Source organism: Lonchura striata, chromosome 4, assembly GCF_050655825.1.
Source record: "Lonchura striata isolate lonStrDom1 chromosome 4, ASM5065582v1, whole genome shotgun sequence".
NCBI classification, from domain to species: Eukaryota; Metazoa; Chordata; class Aves; order Passeriformes; family Estrildidae; genus Lonchura; species Lonchura striata.
In genome coordinates, this window is record NC_140706.1 from 46,057,093 (window position 1) to 46,075,719 (window position 18,627).

Consider the following 18,627-nt stretch of genomic DNA (forward strand, 5'->3'; position numbering starts at 1 on the left):
ATGGTTGCATAAAAGTTATTTTCCTTTAAAATAGACTATATGATCTGTATGTTTTTGTTTACTGTTCTTGACTGTGATCAGTATAATCAACTAGAAGCAGGTCTTACAAACTCCTCAAGGCTAAGAAGGTTTTTATGCTCTTCTTCCATTGTTCACACAGATTTTGCAAGTGACTCTAAACTTGAGGATTAACTTGTTCTGGGGGAAATTTTCAGGTAGAGCAGGACAGAAAAGGAAGTAAGATTCACTGCAAATTATTTAACCTATGCAGAAGTCCTGAGAGCTATAGAAAACTTGGAAAAGTCCCCAGTGAGTTTTTTGGGACTCACGTGAATCTCAGTAGGGTTTACTATTTCCAGGCTGTTAATGTACTTCCTGAAACTGTTACAGTAAATTTTTAAGTGTTGCAGTGACTTAACCCTACTCTACCTGATGTCTTGCCCTCTGAAGTGAAGGCTGAATGCCACATGGATGCTTTGCAAGTCCGGTTGGCAACTGAGCTCCCAGGTAGACAGAAACCCTGTGGAGACAATAGCCAACCTCATCTGAAGCCCCATGGCCATCCTAACCCTAAAGGAGCCCTTGTGATAACATTTCATGACCTTCAGCTTCATCCCGTGCACTCCACCAGCTCTGTCACCAACTTTAGGGAGCTGCCAGTGTAAGGGAGCAGGTCTTCAGACCTTTGGGTTAATGCGCTGAAAAACATGGCATGAAGTGCATGGTAATCCATTGCAAGCAGGATAATCAGATGGGATAGCTGTTGATATCTCAATACACGAGGGGTCTCTTTTTTCATTTTCTCAGTGCTTGGGTTTAATGATACTAAAGACTTCCATGTCAATGAGAACTGAAGTCCGGGGAAGTCAAGAGTGTCCTGACCTTGCTGGACCTGCTTGCTTATGCTGGCTTCTTTGACCCTGTTTTCCTCCTGCCTTAAGACTGCAAGTCCACTGGGGGCTGGAACCACTCTTTTAGCTCGGCTCGTACTGCAGTGCACATTCAGAATGCAGCTGGAGTCGGAAAAGCTCAGCTGGAAACATCAGCAAGTGGCAGATGAGACGGGAAGGAAATTTAAGGCTATATAAACACCGTGTGACCCAACTGCGAGCAGCTCAGCAGGTGATGGTTAGACTTAGGGTCTCTGCCCCATGCTCCACCAGCCCCAAGCATAGTGTAACATCCAAAAGCGTGTCTGTGCACATCAGGGAGCTCGGGGCAGCCCGGCTGCAGGACGGTGCCCCCTGCATGGGGACACCCAGCTGCAGCCCCTGTCCCCGCAACAAGCTGGAGCCGGCTGGGCAGGGGGGCACTGCCGCGGGATGGAGGCACTCGCAGCAGGTGCGCTGGGCTCTAAATGTAAAAAAGGACATGTCGGGGTGTGTAGGCTTCTTCTAGGGGAGGGTATGCTTCTGCCCTTCTGGCTAAATCCGAGCTTGTGTGCTTTTTAGTTCCCGGCTGGCCGGCAAGGGCACGCAGGGCGCTGCGGCATGGATTCAGCACAGGGGTGGGGGCTGCCTATTTTTGTAGCTATTTTTTACAGCCTGTGGTGTGTGTGTGGGGGATCCTCCCCGCCAGGAGCGCAGCCCCGGCGCGGTGCGCCGAGGAGCGGCGGGGCCGTGCTAGGGGAGGCGGGGGGCGGGTGTCCCGGGCGGCGGCGGCGGCGGGCGGGCACTAAGACCGCGCCGCCCCCGGGCGCTGCGCGGCGGCCGCAGAAGAGGAGGAGACCGGCGGGCCCGGGAGGAGAGGCGCGGAGGGGAGCGGAGCTATGTTAAACCCGGGGTACCGCTGAGGCGGGGCGGGCCAGGCCAGAGGCGGGGGCTCTCCGGCGGCGGGCGCGCAGGGGCCCGGCTCCCGAGGCGGCGGCAGGCAGCATCTCGGCGCGGGGAGCGGCTCCGCAGCCACCGGGCCAATGAACATGTCAGTGTTGACTTTGCAGGAATACGAATTCGAGAAGCAGTTCAACGAGCATGCGGCCATCCAGTGGATGCAGGAAAACTGGTGAGTGCCGCCCCCGGGCCCCGCCGCCCGCCCGGATCGGGGAGGTGCTGAGCCCATCCGGGTGCGCGGGTTGCGCCCGGCCGGCGCGGTGCGGCTCGGCTCGGCTCTGCGCCGCGGTGCACGGGCACACGGGCGCTGCCGCCGAGGCTACCTGCGCGCCCGGGCGGGGTCCAGCCCGGGGTTACACAAGGCCGGAGCATCCCGCCGCGGGCGCGGTGCGGTGCTCCGCGGGGCCCGAGCCCCGCCGCGCCCCGGCTGGCCCGGCTGGTCCGGCGGCGCAGAGCCGCACACGTGCCCCGGCTCTGCCCTCGGCCTTCCTTGCCTCCATCCTGGCCCGACCCTACCGCTCCCCGCGCTGCAGCCGCGTTCAAACAAGTTGCGCGTTTGCCCGCGCTCCCCGCGGAGCCCATTTGCCTTCCCCCTCCCCTCCCCCAGCTCGTATTAAACTTCATTTGCAGCCATGCGGTTATTAACTTTCCCGGCGTGTGCGTGCGGCCGGGGAGCCGGGGCGAGCCGAGCCGCGGCGGGACCGGGGCTGCGCACGGACCCGTCGGGGCTCCCCGGGTCGCGGCGAGCCGGAGCCTGACGGCCCCGCAAAGGCACACACGCTCTCAGCCTGGCCCGCCGAAGGGCAGTGGCTGTGCCGGGAGCTGCTCTCTGCCAGGCACTGCCCCGGGGGCATCCCTGGGCCTCGGCCGGTAGCAGGGAGACGAGGATGGAGAGAGAGCGCCCCAGCTGCCCTTCCCCCCTCCGCGGGGCCCTCTGAGCTGTCCTCGGGGTTGGGATCTCTCTCTCGATGACATTTGCCCACCTTGTCCCAGTCCTTGTCCTGGCTTTGTCCACCTGCACGGGCCTTGTGTTCACAGTCTGCCCCTAGTCATCTGTGCCTGGCTGGTGCACCGTCCCTGACCACCCTCTCCTAGTGCCCAGTCTTGTCCTTTCTGCTGTTCCTGTGGTCTCTCTCTAGCTAGCCCCAAGCTTTCCATGCCCTCCCATGGCAGGACTGTCTGCCCTTTTGAGCTCCTGAGTGAAGACCACCTCCATGCCACCCTCGTGGGACAGTGATAGTGTAGGACTGCCTCTGGGCCTAGACTTTGGTGTCTACATTTGTAGGGCAGAATAGTCCAGGATCCTAGGTGGATCTCAGCCAGGGATTTGCTAGAATCCTTTTGTGATTTGTCTGGGGAGTTTTAAGGGCAGTATAATTAAAATGACCATTTAAGTGCACATATGTGCACTGTTCTGCAGGTGAGCTCATCACCTCCTGAAGGGTGGTTGGTGTCACTCATGTGTAAGGAGAAAGGGGACCACATAGATATTCTTGGGCTGGGAGTATTGGATGCTTCCCATTCTCTCCATGTTCCAGAAGAAAATTGGCATCAGAATAGGACGTGCTGGTGAAAGAGGATGGAGGGGGTGATACATGAGTATATGTAATAATCTAATAACCCGTGAGAGATACAGTTTATTTTAAAGGACATTCCTAGCAACTAGCACTCCTGCATCTTCTCCTTGACTCTCCTGTGCTTCATGATGTGACCTTGGGAACATTACATAACCTCTCCTAAGGCCTCAGTTTCCCCAGCAAAGAAAGACCAGGGGAGTGGGGCAAAGTAATGCTGAAATGTTCTTAAGAGGTGCTGTAATAACTGAAGTAATGTTTACTGAGTGCTTTGAAGATGTCAGGTATTACAAAAATACTAAACAGTGTTATGGAAATCTCTCTAGCAGTTTCATGTGCTGCAGAGGTCGTCAGCTGGGATTCTGTAACGCTGGGCTCCCACTTGCCAGGTTCAGAGGAGGAGACCATCGGTGTTACACTGCTGCTGTACAGCTAAAGAAGCACAATTATACATGTCCACATGCTTTTCAGTGTAGTTTCACCTTCTCTGAGGAAACGATGAATTAATGTCTTTGATTCTAGTGAAAGTGAAGGAGAATGATCTTCCTGTGCCCTGGGAATATTTTTGGAAATTAAATAGAGCTGTGGCCTCTGAGGTCTCTGTTGTGGCAGGCTTTTCCTAAAAATGCTGCTGGAGAGTCTTCCAAGTTACAGGTTAAATTGTGCATTTTTATCTTGAAGAAACGCTCTTGCTTAATGAAACAGGTCCTGTTCAAGTGTTTGGGTTTTGCAGGGAGCTGAACTGGTAGAATATAGCAGCTTTTTTGACTTCTGTCAGGATGACTCAATAGGTTTGTGTGTGCAGACATCAGTGGCAGAGTACATGGCTCCTGCACTTTGTAGGTGGAGCCTTAATGTACACATCCTGAATATAAGAGCCATCCAAGATGAAGTTGTCAAGTAGTAGTATGTAGGGATAAACATGATCCTTAACTCTTTGAGCAGGAAGAAAGACTAGGGGGACTTGCTTAAGGAGAGATTGTGCCAGGATTTTATACTGTAATTGTTACTTAAATTAGGGTGCAATACTATTACAGTGTCTAACGTGAAGGTAAACAAATTCTATAGGTGTGGCATTTGCTATTTTACCTCATCTCAGAACTATGTCTTGTTACCTTACAACATGCACACACACAAAAAAAGGCTGTAGGGTGTTAGGGTGCATGAATTTGCTCTAAGGAGTTGACTCTGACTTTTGGATTTTGAACTGTCTGACTAGGTTGTACATGAAGATGTAGCCTAGTTTGAGGATGGATGTGAATCCTTTTACATATCCTGTAAGTTCTGAACTGGTTAAAGCACCATCATGCCCTTTTAATTAAAACTGTGTAAGCCTGAAGCTGGAAAAACTTGAACACAAAGCCTAGGGGTAGTGGCATACACCCCTAGGTACTGGTATGGTTGGTCAGGAAGGATCATGGTGCAAGGTCTGGTTCTGTTCAGCCGAGGGCTGCCCCTCTTTGCCTTGGTCCTTTGCACCTGCTCCACGCTTCATCACTCCCTGGGCATGTCCTCTGTCCTCACCAGTAGCTGGCACGCAGTCTTTTCTTTCCCATCCCAGGCCTTGTTTCCGTACTGCCATTTGCCCCTGAAAATCCCATCTGAGGCCATATTGGTCTAATGGCAGTGAATGAGTTCTTCCTTGCTTGATTTCAGATGTTCCTACTTTGCTGTATGGAGGACCCCATCCTGAAACATGCATGGCACTGAGACCTCTTTAAAGCTTGGGCTTGGATTAGCAGTGCTGTAAGGAGGGTGCTGTTTTTGAGGAGAAATGAATAATCTGTTGCCTGATACTTATGAACGGATGGGTTTCAGGCCTGCCCACATGCCTGGCTTTATATTTATGCACACCTTTATGGTATAGCCCCAGACTGCCTGGTTCTCATGCAGGGAGGCAGGAGTGGCAGAGTGAGGTTGGAGACTGCAAAGATGGACTTGCAGCCTGCTCGTCTCTGATGATAAGAGCTGTCAATTAGTGGCATTCCCTAAAATAACAATGTCAGGATTTCAGGAGTTTAGAGAGCAGCAGGTTCATTTACTCTCCTGAAACTCCTTACACTTTATGTTGTGGGAAAGCTGTTGTTGATACATGTTTAAGTATAGTGCCATCAAGTAGCTTTGCATATAAAATACAGTATCACTTTAAGATACTATGATGTCGTGCTCAGAGCATGAGAGGTGTGATTTCAGTGCGCTCAGGATTAAGTCAAATGTTTATTAAAATAATTGCTTAAAATTATTTCTCAAATCAAACTCTCTCAATACCCCCTCCCAAATTTCTTCAAAGTGGGGAGTGATATGAAGTAAATTGTCTGCAAAGGATTTTTTTTTTCTTTAAACTCCTACATGAGAATTAATGCAACTCTAATCCTTTATTTCTTATGGGTATGTATATCAATATTTGTGGAGAAAATTCACAAATGTTCTGTCAGACAGGCAGCAAAAAGTGTTGTAGTACTGAGATCCCGATTCCCAGCTGCAGCCAGTGAGGCAGCAAAAAGCTGGCTGGTGCTCAGGAAAGTCAAAGTGACAGAAATGCCTGGATGGAGTAATGACCGCCGGAGACCTTCTCCATCGTGCTGCAGAGCACCAGGTTCAGGCATCAGCACGAAGTGACAGTCGTTCCTGTTATAATTGTCTGGCCAATAATAATTATCTTCAGATGTCTGCTGACGAGGGGCTCGCCAATGGGGAGGCAGGAGGCCTGTGCTGACTGCGCTGAGATTATCTGGGAGAGCTGACGTCACACCAGGGCTTGCCTAAAATCACAGAAACTTTTCCTCTGCTGCTCCGATGGCTGCTGCAGCGCTCCGGACATCCCTGCCCCAGCCTGATGTCCTCCTGCCCCTGCTGCCCTGGGCAGGCTCTCCTCATTCCTCTCACTCTCGTTCCTCTGCTGTTTTGCTTCCTAAAAAGCTGAGGTTTAACCCTTGGCATGCTCGCAGGTAGTACTGGGAGGAGGACGAGCAGGATGAAAGTGAAACTGGTTATCCCCTAAATAATCTGTTGGGTTCTGCTGCAGAAACTGGCTGGTTTTGTTATCGTTACCTGAAGTAATGATTCAGTAAAGAGAGAAGGACTGCATAAGGACTGCTGGGAATTTTTTGGTTTTAAGGGGATCTGACAACTCAATTCTGAAATCAACTTAGTGGACCTTAGATGAGGATAACTGTTTACGTATTTGAAAGAAAACATCTGTGCAGGAAGTTATTTTTTACCTTTTGTTACCAAAACTTTTATGTGACAGAGGCAGAAAATGGAGCCAGTGCTGGGAGAAATTTGTCCTTTGGTGTGATTTTTTTTTTCAAGTCAAAACAAGAGATAAATGTGGAAGGGCAGAGGGTCAGCTAATTTGGATTTGTAAATGCACTTGCCTTTTAATAATTCACACAAGCACCATCGTCCTAGACAGGTTTGTTTCCTAAATGCAGAACAAGCTCTCCTCATCCACTTAAGCTACTCTTACCTCATGCAGAAATCAAGAATGAGAGGCTGTGAGTGTATCTCTCCAGGCATATGTGCGTAGCAGCCAAAAACTGATGTAAATTACTTCCCCCCACCTCCACCCCCCCAAGCTCTTGCTAGATGCCAAGTGAAGGATGTAGAGAGGGATGCTGCAGTCACCCTGTACTTTCCTCTGTGCTGCAGCAAGCACTCAAAGGGAAGATGTGAATTGGTTCTTTTCAACAGAGAGACTTTCACTTGAGAAGAATTCAGCTGGCCCAAAAATTTAGCCAACCTCCTCCACATGTCATTCTCCAGATGAGATTTTTCCTGTTCTCTTGTGCAAACTGGCTATAAAGCTGACAGGGCCACCAGTGCATGGCAGAGATTAGAGGACCCCACTTCTTTGCCTTTCTTTCATCCTGCAGGCCTTTCTGAGCCAAAGACTGATGTTTTGGAGTATGACAGGGTTTTAACTCTTTGAAAATAAAAGGATGGAGTCTGTAAGGAACAACAGTACATGTCCTTTCAGAGTTCAGGTGTTTTCTGTCTGTGTGGGTTTGGGGAAGAAACATTTTTAAAATATGGTAGATAACAAAATGTCATCCTGAAGATAAAAACATCAGTGTCGTCTTGATTCAGCCTACCACTGAAACATAGGCATTGGCCTTTTGTTTAGAGTATGAACGTATCAGTCATCATATTGCTTCTGTGATTTTAAACCTCTTGAGAGTGACAACTTCTCTTCTACTTTGTGAAACACCACTTATTTCTGGGTATAATAAACTTACAGGAGTGGAGCAAGGAGTAATTTAGGAGCTTGTGAATCAGCTTCAGAAGTGAATATGACATTTGGGAACACGGACATTCCAAAACACTTTTTGGAAAATTTTGTTAAGAATTTAAGGGCCTTTTCTTTTAATGGAAAAGAGCAGATATTAAAACACTATTTTTAACTGTAAATTAGTCTGAAAAACAAATTTTTCACTGGCTTAGGCTATACCTATACATGTGAGGTGTTTGTGTAACCACATTACCTGTGTAGTGCTACCCAGTAAATATTTTCTTGCCAACAGTTTTGTCAGCCCACTTGAGCATTGCCCTGGGTTGAAGTTGGTAGGGTTTTGTCTTCAGCTGTGCTGCCCCATCATTGACCAGAGTGTCCCAGACTGCTGCTACTATAAGCTGTGCTGTTCTTGTGTGCATCCCAGCATCACATCTCCTGGGGCTTCCTGGATTCCCAGGGGGAGGCTGGTGCAGCCCGGTGGGGAGCTCTGCAGGGTAAGCCCGGTTAACATTTCGCAAGCTGTCAACAGAGCAGGAAACAGCGAGGCTGTGGCTGCACCCAGGGTGATAGAAGGAGAAAATTGTATCAGTTTGTGTGCAAGGTTTGCAAATATTATGATTGCTTTCAGAGCCAAAGTGGCAATAGTACCTGATACTGCCCTTCACGGTGTGCCTTGTACTATGTGCTCTGTTGCAAACCCTCAGTTGCAAGACTTATTGACTTTTGTGAGGACACAATTTTTTTTTTTTTGCTGTGAATTTTGTTTACATACTAGGAGCAAGGTGGAAGAACTCAAAAACCAACATGACCTCAGTTTGCCTAGAGAAGGGACCCAGGTCCCACAGAGCAGACATGCCATGAAATGATGGGCAGAGCTTGCGTCTGCTGAGCAGTCTTTGACCTCCTGTGAGAAGAGTTAGTATTCAAAGTGAGGAGGAAGAGGGAGAGATGCAAGTCACTGGTTTACCTTGTGCCAGGGGAGTTGGGACCTTGCAGAGCACTTTCAGTGGTTTATGGGGTGCATGACATGCAGGGGAATGGTATCACTGAGGATGTAGGGAGCCTGACCTCAAACTGAAGGCAACCATAGCCACTTTTAGAAGTTGGACATCAGTCAGGTGCCCATCATTTTAATGGAAATCAAGGACCTGTGTCATGTCTGAAAATTTCTCTTTGTGCCTTAGTTCCTCTGCTGTAAAATAGGGAACAATTCCTTTGTAGGCATATTCAAAGCTGGTTTTCTGCTGTGTCGCAAAGGTGATCCTAAGGTATTAAGACCTGTATATACAGTGTAAGACCATTATGTTTTCTGTCCTACTTTATTGTATATACAGTGTAATACCATTATGGTGTTTTCTGTACTGCTTTATAGTAGTAAGTGTGTATATACAGGTGTTACTACAATAAAGCAGTACAGAAAACATAATGGTCTTACACTATTGCTATAATAGTTCTGCAATACTGCTATTGATATAATGTTGCTGTAATACTACTACAATAAAGCAGTACAAAAAACATAATAGTCCTACACTATTGCTATGCACCTTTACACTTGTACTAGCAGCAAAGAATACTTTATTCTTGCCTAGGATAGGGGGCAAAGTTTGTCTCCTTGATTGTTGTAACTGAGGACTGAGAAGAGCTGCTGTAATAATAGAGGCATGGGATTAAACTGCAAAAAATCAGACCATTTTTAATTGCAAATTTATGAAAGGAATTGTCCTTCAAATAGTCCAATAAAACTTCAGACATCAACATCTGATGATAACTTTTGAATATAATTTTTAAAATTTGTTGGTAATTAGTTTCAGTATGTGAAGTCTGCAAACTGAGTAAAAAATGAATTGGATGTCATCCAGGTTGTGAGCTCATCAGATTGAATGTGTTGATTTTGATATCTGATGGCCTCAGTTAACCCTGGACATAAGATTTAAGGTCAGTAAAGAGTGTTATTAAGGCCAAATGTCTGCTCTCTATGTCTTGAGCCATAAGTAGTATAAATACACCTGGAAAGAGCAATTCCAGGGAGTGCCAATTAATGTTTTAAGGGGAAGCAACAATGGGCCAAGTTAATTTTTGAAAAAAGAGGAGTCTTATCTATTGACTAATAAAATTTCCTGAGTTTCAGTTTTTTTCTGAAAAAAGAGTTTTTCCTTTTTAAAAAAAATTATTTTGAGCCATTAAGAGCTACTTAAGATAGCAGTAAAATTCCCTAAGTATAAACACAAGTGGGATGCCAAAGTTGTTGCACTGTGCTATTCAGATTATTAACAAATGTTTAGAAAGTCTCTCATTTTCCTTATGTGATTTTCCTTTTAGCTTTAATTGGGAGTTTACCCTCTAGGTCCCCTGATGTGATTCTTCTGAATGCAGGTCCTCTGTAAACATAATTGGGAATTTTGTTGTTGCCAACATACATCATCTCCAGACAGCTGAAAGCCATGGCTTTTCTTCCTTTTTGTTCTCCCAGGGGAGGAGCTGACTGTCTGACTCCTTTTCATGTCTTTGCAGGTCACAAGCAAAATAAATGTTAGTTATTAGCAGGAAATTATAGACACCTTGCATTTCAATTCCTTCTTGTTTCCTCACTCACCTTGGCTTGACAGCCAAGCAGAAAACTCCAAGCTATTTTGTCCACCACATGGATGTCTAGATGCCCTTGTCTAACTCGACTTTCACAAAGACTTTTGTTCTGCTGGCATGGTAGCTCTGGGGCTGTCCTGAACCCTGTTGTACCTCATCCCCAGTCCTGGCTGTGGACAAGGATCCATCCTGTTCCGTGTGTGTGTGTATTCCATGCTCACGAGCATCCAGCTCAAACCCAGCCAAACCCATGGATGATTTCACTGCCTTTCCTAGGTAAAAGCAGAGGCTGTGAGGATGTGCCAAGTGGAACTCCCAATGAGAGTGTGCAGCATTCATCTCGGACTCATGATGAAACAGGTTGTTTAGCAGGTAGAATTATTTCAGGATGCATAATGTTGTCTTTACATTCTTTTGTGAGGGCATTTCCCCATTATAGTTTTTCATAAAATATTGCTGTTGGCATTGTCTGAAACAAGAAACTGCCTAATTCAACCTTTGATCTGATCTGACTGCTCCTTGTGCTTAAATATCCTATTTTGATCACGTGCCTGATAAAGAAAATACTATTTTTGGTCACACGACAACTGTCTGGAAGTGACATTGCCTCTTGAAATGGCAGTGTACACAGATGATCAGATTATTTTGTTACGCCATTATTTGTTGTATTTGTTGTTTCAGAACTCTGTAAATACTGTGGAGTTAAATACTTTTTTTTTTTTTTAATCTTGCATGGGAATCTCATACCAGGCAAGATTCCTTCTGGGCAAGGCACTGCCCATGGATTCAATCAAAAACTCTTGTCTTGCTCCTAACTTTGCGTTTAGTTTAAGGCTAATACCCCAAGCAGAAAAAACTCACTATTTTTTAAAAGTTAGGTAAATTATTGCTTGGACTATGACAGCCAGATCTCTGCAGCTGCATTGCTACCATCTCTGTGACCCAGTGGGGAGTTTTGCTTCTGTTCCATTGGAGAGAGAACAGCTCCAAACAGCCAAAGACCATGAAGAAAAGTAATGCTATAGCACTGAAAGGAATCCTCTGTGTCCTTGTTCTCTAACTTCTGAAATCAGGACTGAAATGCATATTTTTCATTTTTAAGAAATTCACATAAGTTTTCCAGCATTTTCCAAGAGCTCCTCTCCTATATCAGTGCTTAGATCATGGACAAATTTCAAAATTTTGTTTGAAAGCTAGGATCAACACCAGCTATTCCTGTTGCAACACTTGGAGCCTGACTGTCTCGAAGGCTGTTGTACCCAGGATGCTCATACTTGTTAGGATATAAAGGAAAACGTTTTGCTGAAAGAAAGTTTCTGAAAACTAGTCCCTTGAATTGTGTGAGAGGTTGTCCTTGTGTAATGATGCCCCTGCATAAAGATGGTAGGTACGGTGGTTGCACTTCCCAGATCCTTCCACATGCAACATCCTTTGATCTGCTCGCAATGTTCCCTCAGGAAGTGTTTTTCAATGTCCGAGATGCTGGTATTTGATGATTACAGACAGTTTATATTACTGTTCACTCAGTCATGTATTAGGTGTTGATGGCATTTGTCTGACCACAGGTGCCTGCTGTGTAAGATGTCTGAGTCATCAGGAAGTGGGCAGCTGAGAGAACTAAGTTTTATTGTAAAACCGCTCCCTCTTACCAAATGTAGAGACTCAGGGAGCAAACTAGACCATAATTATTTCTCCTGATCCTTCTTCCTTCTTCTCCCCATAATGCTTTTTTTTTTTTCAGGTACCTATTTGGTTTTTACTTTCTCCCACTCTTTTCCCAGTCCTCTTTCATTTTCTGTCTATTTTTTTTCTCCTTTAGGAGCAGTTAAGGCAGCAGCACAGGTGGCTGGGGAAGCCCTGGATGTTTCTGTGGAGCACCCTGCACGGTGGGAAACAGCTGGCACATATTTTGGTGTTGGGCTGGTGGAGCTGGGCAGCACAGGCCTGGCCGTGAGCTGTCTCTGGCTGAACAAAGAACAAAGAAAAAGCACTGCATCAGGGTAGTCTCACTGCCATCTTCTGATAAAATCACTTGGTTTCTGAAATAAGGCAATAGTAACCAAGGAGGAGTGTTTGCTTGTACCTTTCCACAGCCCCATCGTATACTGATATAAAAGGGCTCTCTCTTTTAAAAGCCACTTCCCAGTCACTAAGTGGAAAAATCCTAAAGTGAGTCCATGGTAAAACGGCAGTTGGCTTCAGTGTAAAAGATTTAGTTCCTAAACTTGTGTGTTGGCTAAATGTAATGTAGCATCTGGTATGTAAAACAATTATGACAATTTACATATTTTGAAATGGTCATTACTGTAAATGGAATAATTAGAAAAGATGTTAGTAGAAAATGGAGAGAAAAGAAGTTGTGCCTACATTTAGAAAAAAATACACCAGGCTGATAAAATGGGCAATCCAGAGATTAGAGAAATCATAACTGGAAGAGCTACCACAGCTTTTTATTGTGGGGTGAGCAAGCAAAGCTCCTTTCTCTGCTTCCTGTAGTGGTATGCCATTGATGGAGAGAAAAATGGGACAAGGGTAACAAAACAGGATCTGTTTGCATCTCTCATGTATCAGCATTAATGCTGGGAATGCAGATTCTGACCTCAGGTTTTCCAAATGTTCATGGCTCAGTAGTCCTTGTGACTTCAGCTCTTGAGGTGCCGTGGAGCATTTTGCCATATGAATTCTGGTGGCTCCAGGGTAGGCATGCTAGGTGTGTAAGATACGGAGGATGGTCCTTTGCTGCGCCTCAATGAATTGTTGTAACTACTGTGAGCAGTTTCCTTTGCTTCCAATAAAACAACATATACGATTGAGGGACATTTTGACAGACCACAGGTATCTTGCCTATGCTTTTATGATTGTGGTCCAGCATTTTTTCTTTACAGGCTGTGTCCTGATGACCTTAGTTACAATCCATATTTATTGCTGGCAGTTAGATTCCTTTCCATTAAACTAGATAGTGTTGTATCTCTTTACAGGGGATACGAATTTGGCTTCTGACATCTTTAACCCACTTACCTTGTTTAAATTTTCAAGAATGAGTCTTGACTTGATGGAGTTTCAGGTAGTTCTTGTGTTGTAAAATAGCTGTACGTCTTCTACACAGTGAACTTGTGTTCACTGTATTACCATGAAGAGTTATGGTATTTTAAGATTCCTTTTTCCCTTTGCTAAGATCAAGGCAGAATCCCACAGTCACATTCCTGGTGAGTTAGTTGCTTTAATGACAGAAGGTTCTATAATGTAGCATTTCTAAGAACAGGAAGGATGTCTTGAAAGTGGTGGATCCACACAGCCACTAGGGCTGCTCTGAGAGCTGCCTGAAGCCATTGCATCTAGAAGTCTTCCCAAATGAAAATGATAATTTCCACTGCCTTTCAGCAGAGGTCTCTCATCTTAGCTCCCAAGTCCTGTGTGACATTAAAAGAAAGCAAGACTTTGGTTCCCAAAACTTTGGAGAGTCTCCAATTGCATGTACAGACATAAACTTGGTACCATCATGTGTTTTGCCTGGCTGCTGGATCAAATGCTCCCTCTTGAATATCAACCAGTCTGTGAGGCAACAGGGACAGCCTCCCAGTCAGACAGGTTGCACAAGGGGATGATATCAGGGTGGGATGCCTTGGGTTTGCTGGCAGTAGAGTAGCTTCCCAGGGCTGAACTTTGGCCCCATGCTGCACACGTGGAAGCACTGCCACAGCTGGGTAAACTGAGCTGCCTTTCATGACTCCTCCTGGAACTGTCATCTCCTGTGGCAGAGTGGAAGGGTCCAGCAGTGGCAGTGAACTATCACACTGCTTCAGCTGCCTTGCCTGGAGGCTGCCTGGGTAGCCTTTCTGGAAGCAGTCCTGGAGGAAGCACGGCATGGAGGTGATGTGTCCTAGGTAGTACCCACAGTGGCATCCATGCTCAGATGCTCATATGCCCAAACGTTGCACCCATGCAGTCTGAGCTGTTTCATTATGGCTGCATGAGTGGGGGTAAGCACTCTTAAGTTGTGAACTGAACAAACAAACTCTAACTGGATCCCACGGTCTGCTGTGATAATGCCCTGTGGTATGGTTCCTAGACTATCCTGCTCGACCTGCTTCATTCAAAGAGTGGGTAAGGCATCTGGAGAACTAGAGACTGTCTAGGACCTTCATTATTAAAACTGGAGCCTGGGGTTCATCCAAGTCAGTGGGAGACATATCCATGATGGGAATGGGAAGGGGATGTAAATTTTTGTGGATGAGTAATGACATGGCTCTACCATTACCTGTAGCTTTGGTGCAGGCAGAAATCTGAGTGCTGCTGAAGTTAGACTAAGCCACCATTCCACAGGCTTCCTGCAGAATACTAGTGAAGCGTTTTAAATGCAGGATCTGGCTGTGGAGTAAATGGTTACATATGGGAGATCACTAGAAAGCATGAAGACTAAACTGGAAAAGGCTTGTTTCCCAGAGACAGGCTTAGATACAATCCTCTCTGTGCAAGTGCTCCTCCAGCATAACACTACCAAGTGTTGAACGAGTTAATATGTGCAGTAGCTTAGGCTGCCTTCTGCCATGCTCTGGGTAGTGGCTGTACACTGCAGAAAGTCTTACAGAACAGAAAGGGGAAAGATGTCATTTTAAGTCAGGCTGTGTTGACTCATAGGATACATTTTGAAGGTTATGGATATATATTAAGCAGGTATTAAATAGCTCTTGCTTTATAAATATCATTTACAAAACAAGTATCCAGAGTATATAAGCATGTGAGTTAATTAGAGCCTGCATTCTCAAAGTGGCGGAACAACAGGATTTAGATCAGAAAAACTGCAAGTAGGTTTGCTGATGACGTGAAATCCAGTGACTTCTGTAAAACTTCCTGGCTTTGTGCCTTGCTTTTTTCTTCTCCCTCACTGCTTTCTGCAGCTGTGTCCCTTGGACTCTGTGCAGTGGGTTGTGATGTGTGTGGCCCCAGAGAGGAGCAGTGCAGCCCCATTCCCCATGGCTGTTGCACAGGTTCAGCACTGATGGGGACACGTCTCAGCAGTACTCTGAGGCATTCAGTCACTTCTTCTGCAGAAAAAGCAGGCTGGCAGGAGGAAGAGCCAAACCACAGGCTAAACAGGCTCGGTGGAGCATTTCATGGCCTGCAAAGTGACCAGGCTAATCCTGGAAACCTGCAGCCTTTATCACAACACCTGACACAGCAGCACAGCCAGCCTCCTCTGCTTTACCAGATTTCCATGCTCAGATCTCTGTCTTTCTAAACATGGCACAGATTTTTTCCTTCAGGCTTAAGGATGGAGGGAGGGTGGGGGCAATGGAAAAAATCTACATTAAAGCCTTCCCAAAACCAATATGAAAATTTAGAGGTCCCCCTGCAAAAGGATGGGGGCCCTCAACCCAGGATTATCAGGTCTTCTGGATTATCAGGGATGTGACTTTGCAGTGTGAGCAGCCTGGTGGTGCATTCAGAAATGCTTGCCTGACTAACATATTGCTTACATTTGCTGACTCACTCTTGCACTGCCTTTTCTTTCTTGTTCCCTGGATGTGTTGATTTTTATCTCTGTTACTAGGGCTGTGTCCCAGACACTATTTAATCATCGTGTTTGTGTTTGGCTCCTGTGTTGGTGGGAGGTATTTACATTTGCATACAAACGTTAATATCATTCACCCACAACTGAGTAACAGCAATGAAATACAGGGGTCTGAAGACCCCTGGAATGGGAAGGAAGGCAGGGACACTCTGCCTTTGGGCAGGGGCATCCCCAGCATCACTGCCTGGCATTTCACACCACTACCTGCATTCGGTCTTGCTGTCTCTTCAAGCCCTGCTCGTCCAAACAATTTTGGGTAATGAATTAAAATTCAGAATCACAGAATATTCTGGGATGGAATGGAACCACAAGAGTCATCCAGTCCAACTCTTCAATGAATGGCCTGTAGGCAGCTTTGTGTTTTCACCTGCAGAAGACTTTTAACACAGGCAGCCTGTGTCTGAAAGCACTTTCTAAGTGGAAGCTGTACACAGTCATGGCTAAGAACATTGGCAGAGCTTCTGGGTCCCTAGTGTCCTGCTTTTCTAGGACAAGTATGGGTGATCAGAGGCCCTGCCCTGGTTGTAACTTGCCCCTGGAATGGCTTCATCTGGCTGCTCTTCACCAGCTGTGCTGCAGCAGCCCTGCATCCTCACAGCCCAGCATGCTTTCCCACTTTGATCTCTCACCCAGAGCCATTAAGTGTCCATGTTTCTTGCCACTTCAAAGAATGCCTGTTCTTGCTATGCAATGTCCGTGTACTCCTGGAGGTACAGCTCATTTCTGACATGTCTTTTCAAATACCAGTGATCCTAAGTGATGGTCCTAAAATATTTGAGGGTCCAGGTTAGTATGCAGGCACATTATGTCTTCAGGTTCTTTCCCTTTAAATCCTAGGCTCCTAAACTTTTTGTTTGAGTAGCACAGATGATTGAAGCCACCATTTATTTTTCTTGTCCAGCTTGTTTAGGTCTAGTTTGAAGCCCATGTCATTAAGTTGCCATCACATGATGCTCCTTTCTCTTGTTTTAATCAGATGATGTCCAGTGTATTCACAGTAGTCCTCATGCAAGGACACTGCATGGCCAGTTACCAGGGAACTAATTAACAGCTTCTTCCTCATGGTTCAAAGAGCATTATGTATGCATTCCTGTGAGATCACACCACACAGCATCACCTTGCAGTAGCATTGCTGTGAGCAAAACATGCTGTTTGCTTCTGTGCCTTTTCCTTCCTGCTCACCACTCTTGTGTCAGTCTAGGTGCAGACAAACAGTGCTCCAGCTTCCATGGTGCCTTCAAAACCCTCCCTGAGTTGAAACTACAGCCTCTCTGTGCTGGTTCTGCACATCAGCAGCTGAGCAGAGCCAGGCTTCTGAGTGCCTGGACACTTTGAGGAGCTTTATCCTGGAAAGGGCTGCCTTTTTGATTTTTCTTAGGCATGATTGTTTTTCTCAAGTTAAACAGTATTTATAGGATTTCTTATTGCAGGTTTCAGTATTCCAGATTCAGTGACATCAGTGATATTTAGCATTTGCAAACAGAAACTTCAGAAAAATCTTGGCATTTTTGACTGTGACTTCTGTAAGTGCTGGAGGGAGTTAAACATGCAGCTTCTCTGGTGTCTTCTGTTATCTCTATTCATAGTGGAAATGACTGTCAGCTTCTTGAATCAAGCTCTGAAAGCCCTCCAGGCATTTCAGTGGCAATACTAAGGACTTCTGCCCAGCTTTACTCACTTTAGCATTTACATTTTTGTCATTGATTCTGAATACATAATGGACCAAGTATATATTCAAACAATAGCAGAACAATGTGTGCTTGTAAACATACTTTTGTATACTTGTTAATGCATTTTTTTCAATCCCTTTGAGAGCAGAATGCAGGCTACAGTCTGCTTTCACTTGGAGGGGCATGCAGTACACCTGAAATCCACTGCCCCTGTAGTAGAAATACAGCCCTACCATCTGCCATGGACTTACCCAGACTACACCAGAGTGGGATAAGGTTTTGGAACACCTGCAGTACATTGATGATATCACTGTGTGGGGCAATAAAGCAGAAGTTTTTGAAAAAGGGAAGAAAATTGTCCAAATCCTTCTGAAAGCAACTTGTTTTTACTGAGTCTCAAAAGCAGTGCTGGTACCTTGAACCCGTATGATGAGAAATAAATGATGAGCAGAGCTCTTGTTTTACATTAAATTAGCCCATCTTCTCTATCCCAGCTTCCTCTGAATTTGTGTTATAGTTACTGGCAAAGAGTACCTGGCATGACCTATTTCTAAGTCATATATTTAGATTTATTTTGCCTAAGTGAACAGAAGCCAGATCCAGAACAGACAATATTATGAGGGCTTTAATAAAGATGCTTTATCTTTATCAGTTAGTGGTAGTGCGTATTCTGGTGAGGTCTGCTCTACTGAAATATTTCTTCATTTCTGTTGCCTAAGGTGACCAATAAACATTTTCCTCAGTGTAACATACTCTCACAGGACCAGGTGAGCAGTGGTGCTGGAACAGATGAACTCTTCTCTACCTCCAAACTGCACCACCTGCTCCCAGTAATGTTTTATGTTCCTTTGTGCAGCTGGATGATGAATTTCTGGGATGAAAAGCTGCTTCAATGCAGAGTTTAAAATGGAAACCAAGACTTTGCCACCCAGCTTTCAAATCCCCTCTTTTTAGAGATTTGAGGAGGAGGCTTTGTTGCCTTACAAGAGTACCCAGTAGCCTGGAAACCCTAAGCCTTCTCCCAACATGGTTGGCCTCCAAAATGCTGACTCTTCAGCTTTGTGCCATATGCCTTCCCCAGCCCAAAGCTGGCCACTTGACTTTTTGTGTTAGATAAAGGAAGAGGTTTGTACCTCTGGAAGGAGCTTTAGGCTGCAGGCAGAGT

At 45.8% G+C, this 18,627-nt stretch overlaps 1 protein-coding gene across 2 annotated transcripts in view; it reads left to right on the forward strand.

The window, feature by feature from the left end:
* Window positions 1-1,711: 1,711 nt before the first annotated feature.
* Window positions 1,712-18,627, forward strand: part of ELOVL6 (ELOVL fatty acid elongase 6) — a 73,584-nt gene continuing 56,668 nt past the window's right edge. The window contains exons 1-2 of one of the 2 annotated variants that reach the window (XM_085578999.1): window positions 1,838-2,001; window positions 12,040-12,106. In XM_085578999.1, the coding sequence (XP_085435125.1) occupies window positions 1,971-2,001; window positions 12,040-12,106 (98 nt within the window). In that variant the 5' untranslated portion in view covers window positions 1,838-1,970. Of the gene's footprint in view, window positions 2,002-12,039; window positions 12,107-18,627 lie in introns of both variants that reach the window. The other variant, XM_021525469.4, reaches the window with a different exon arrangement.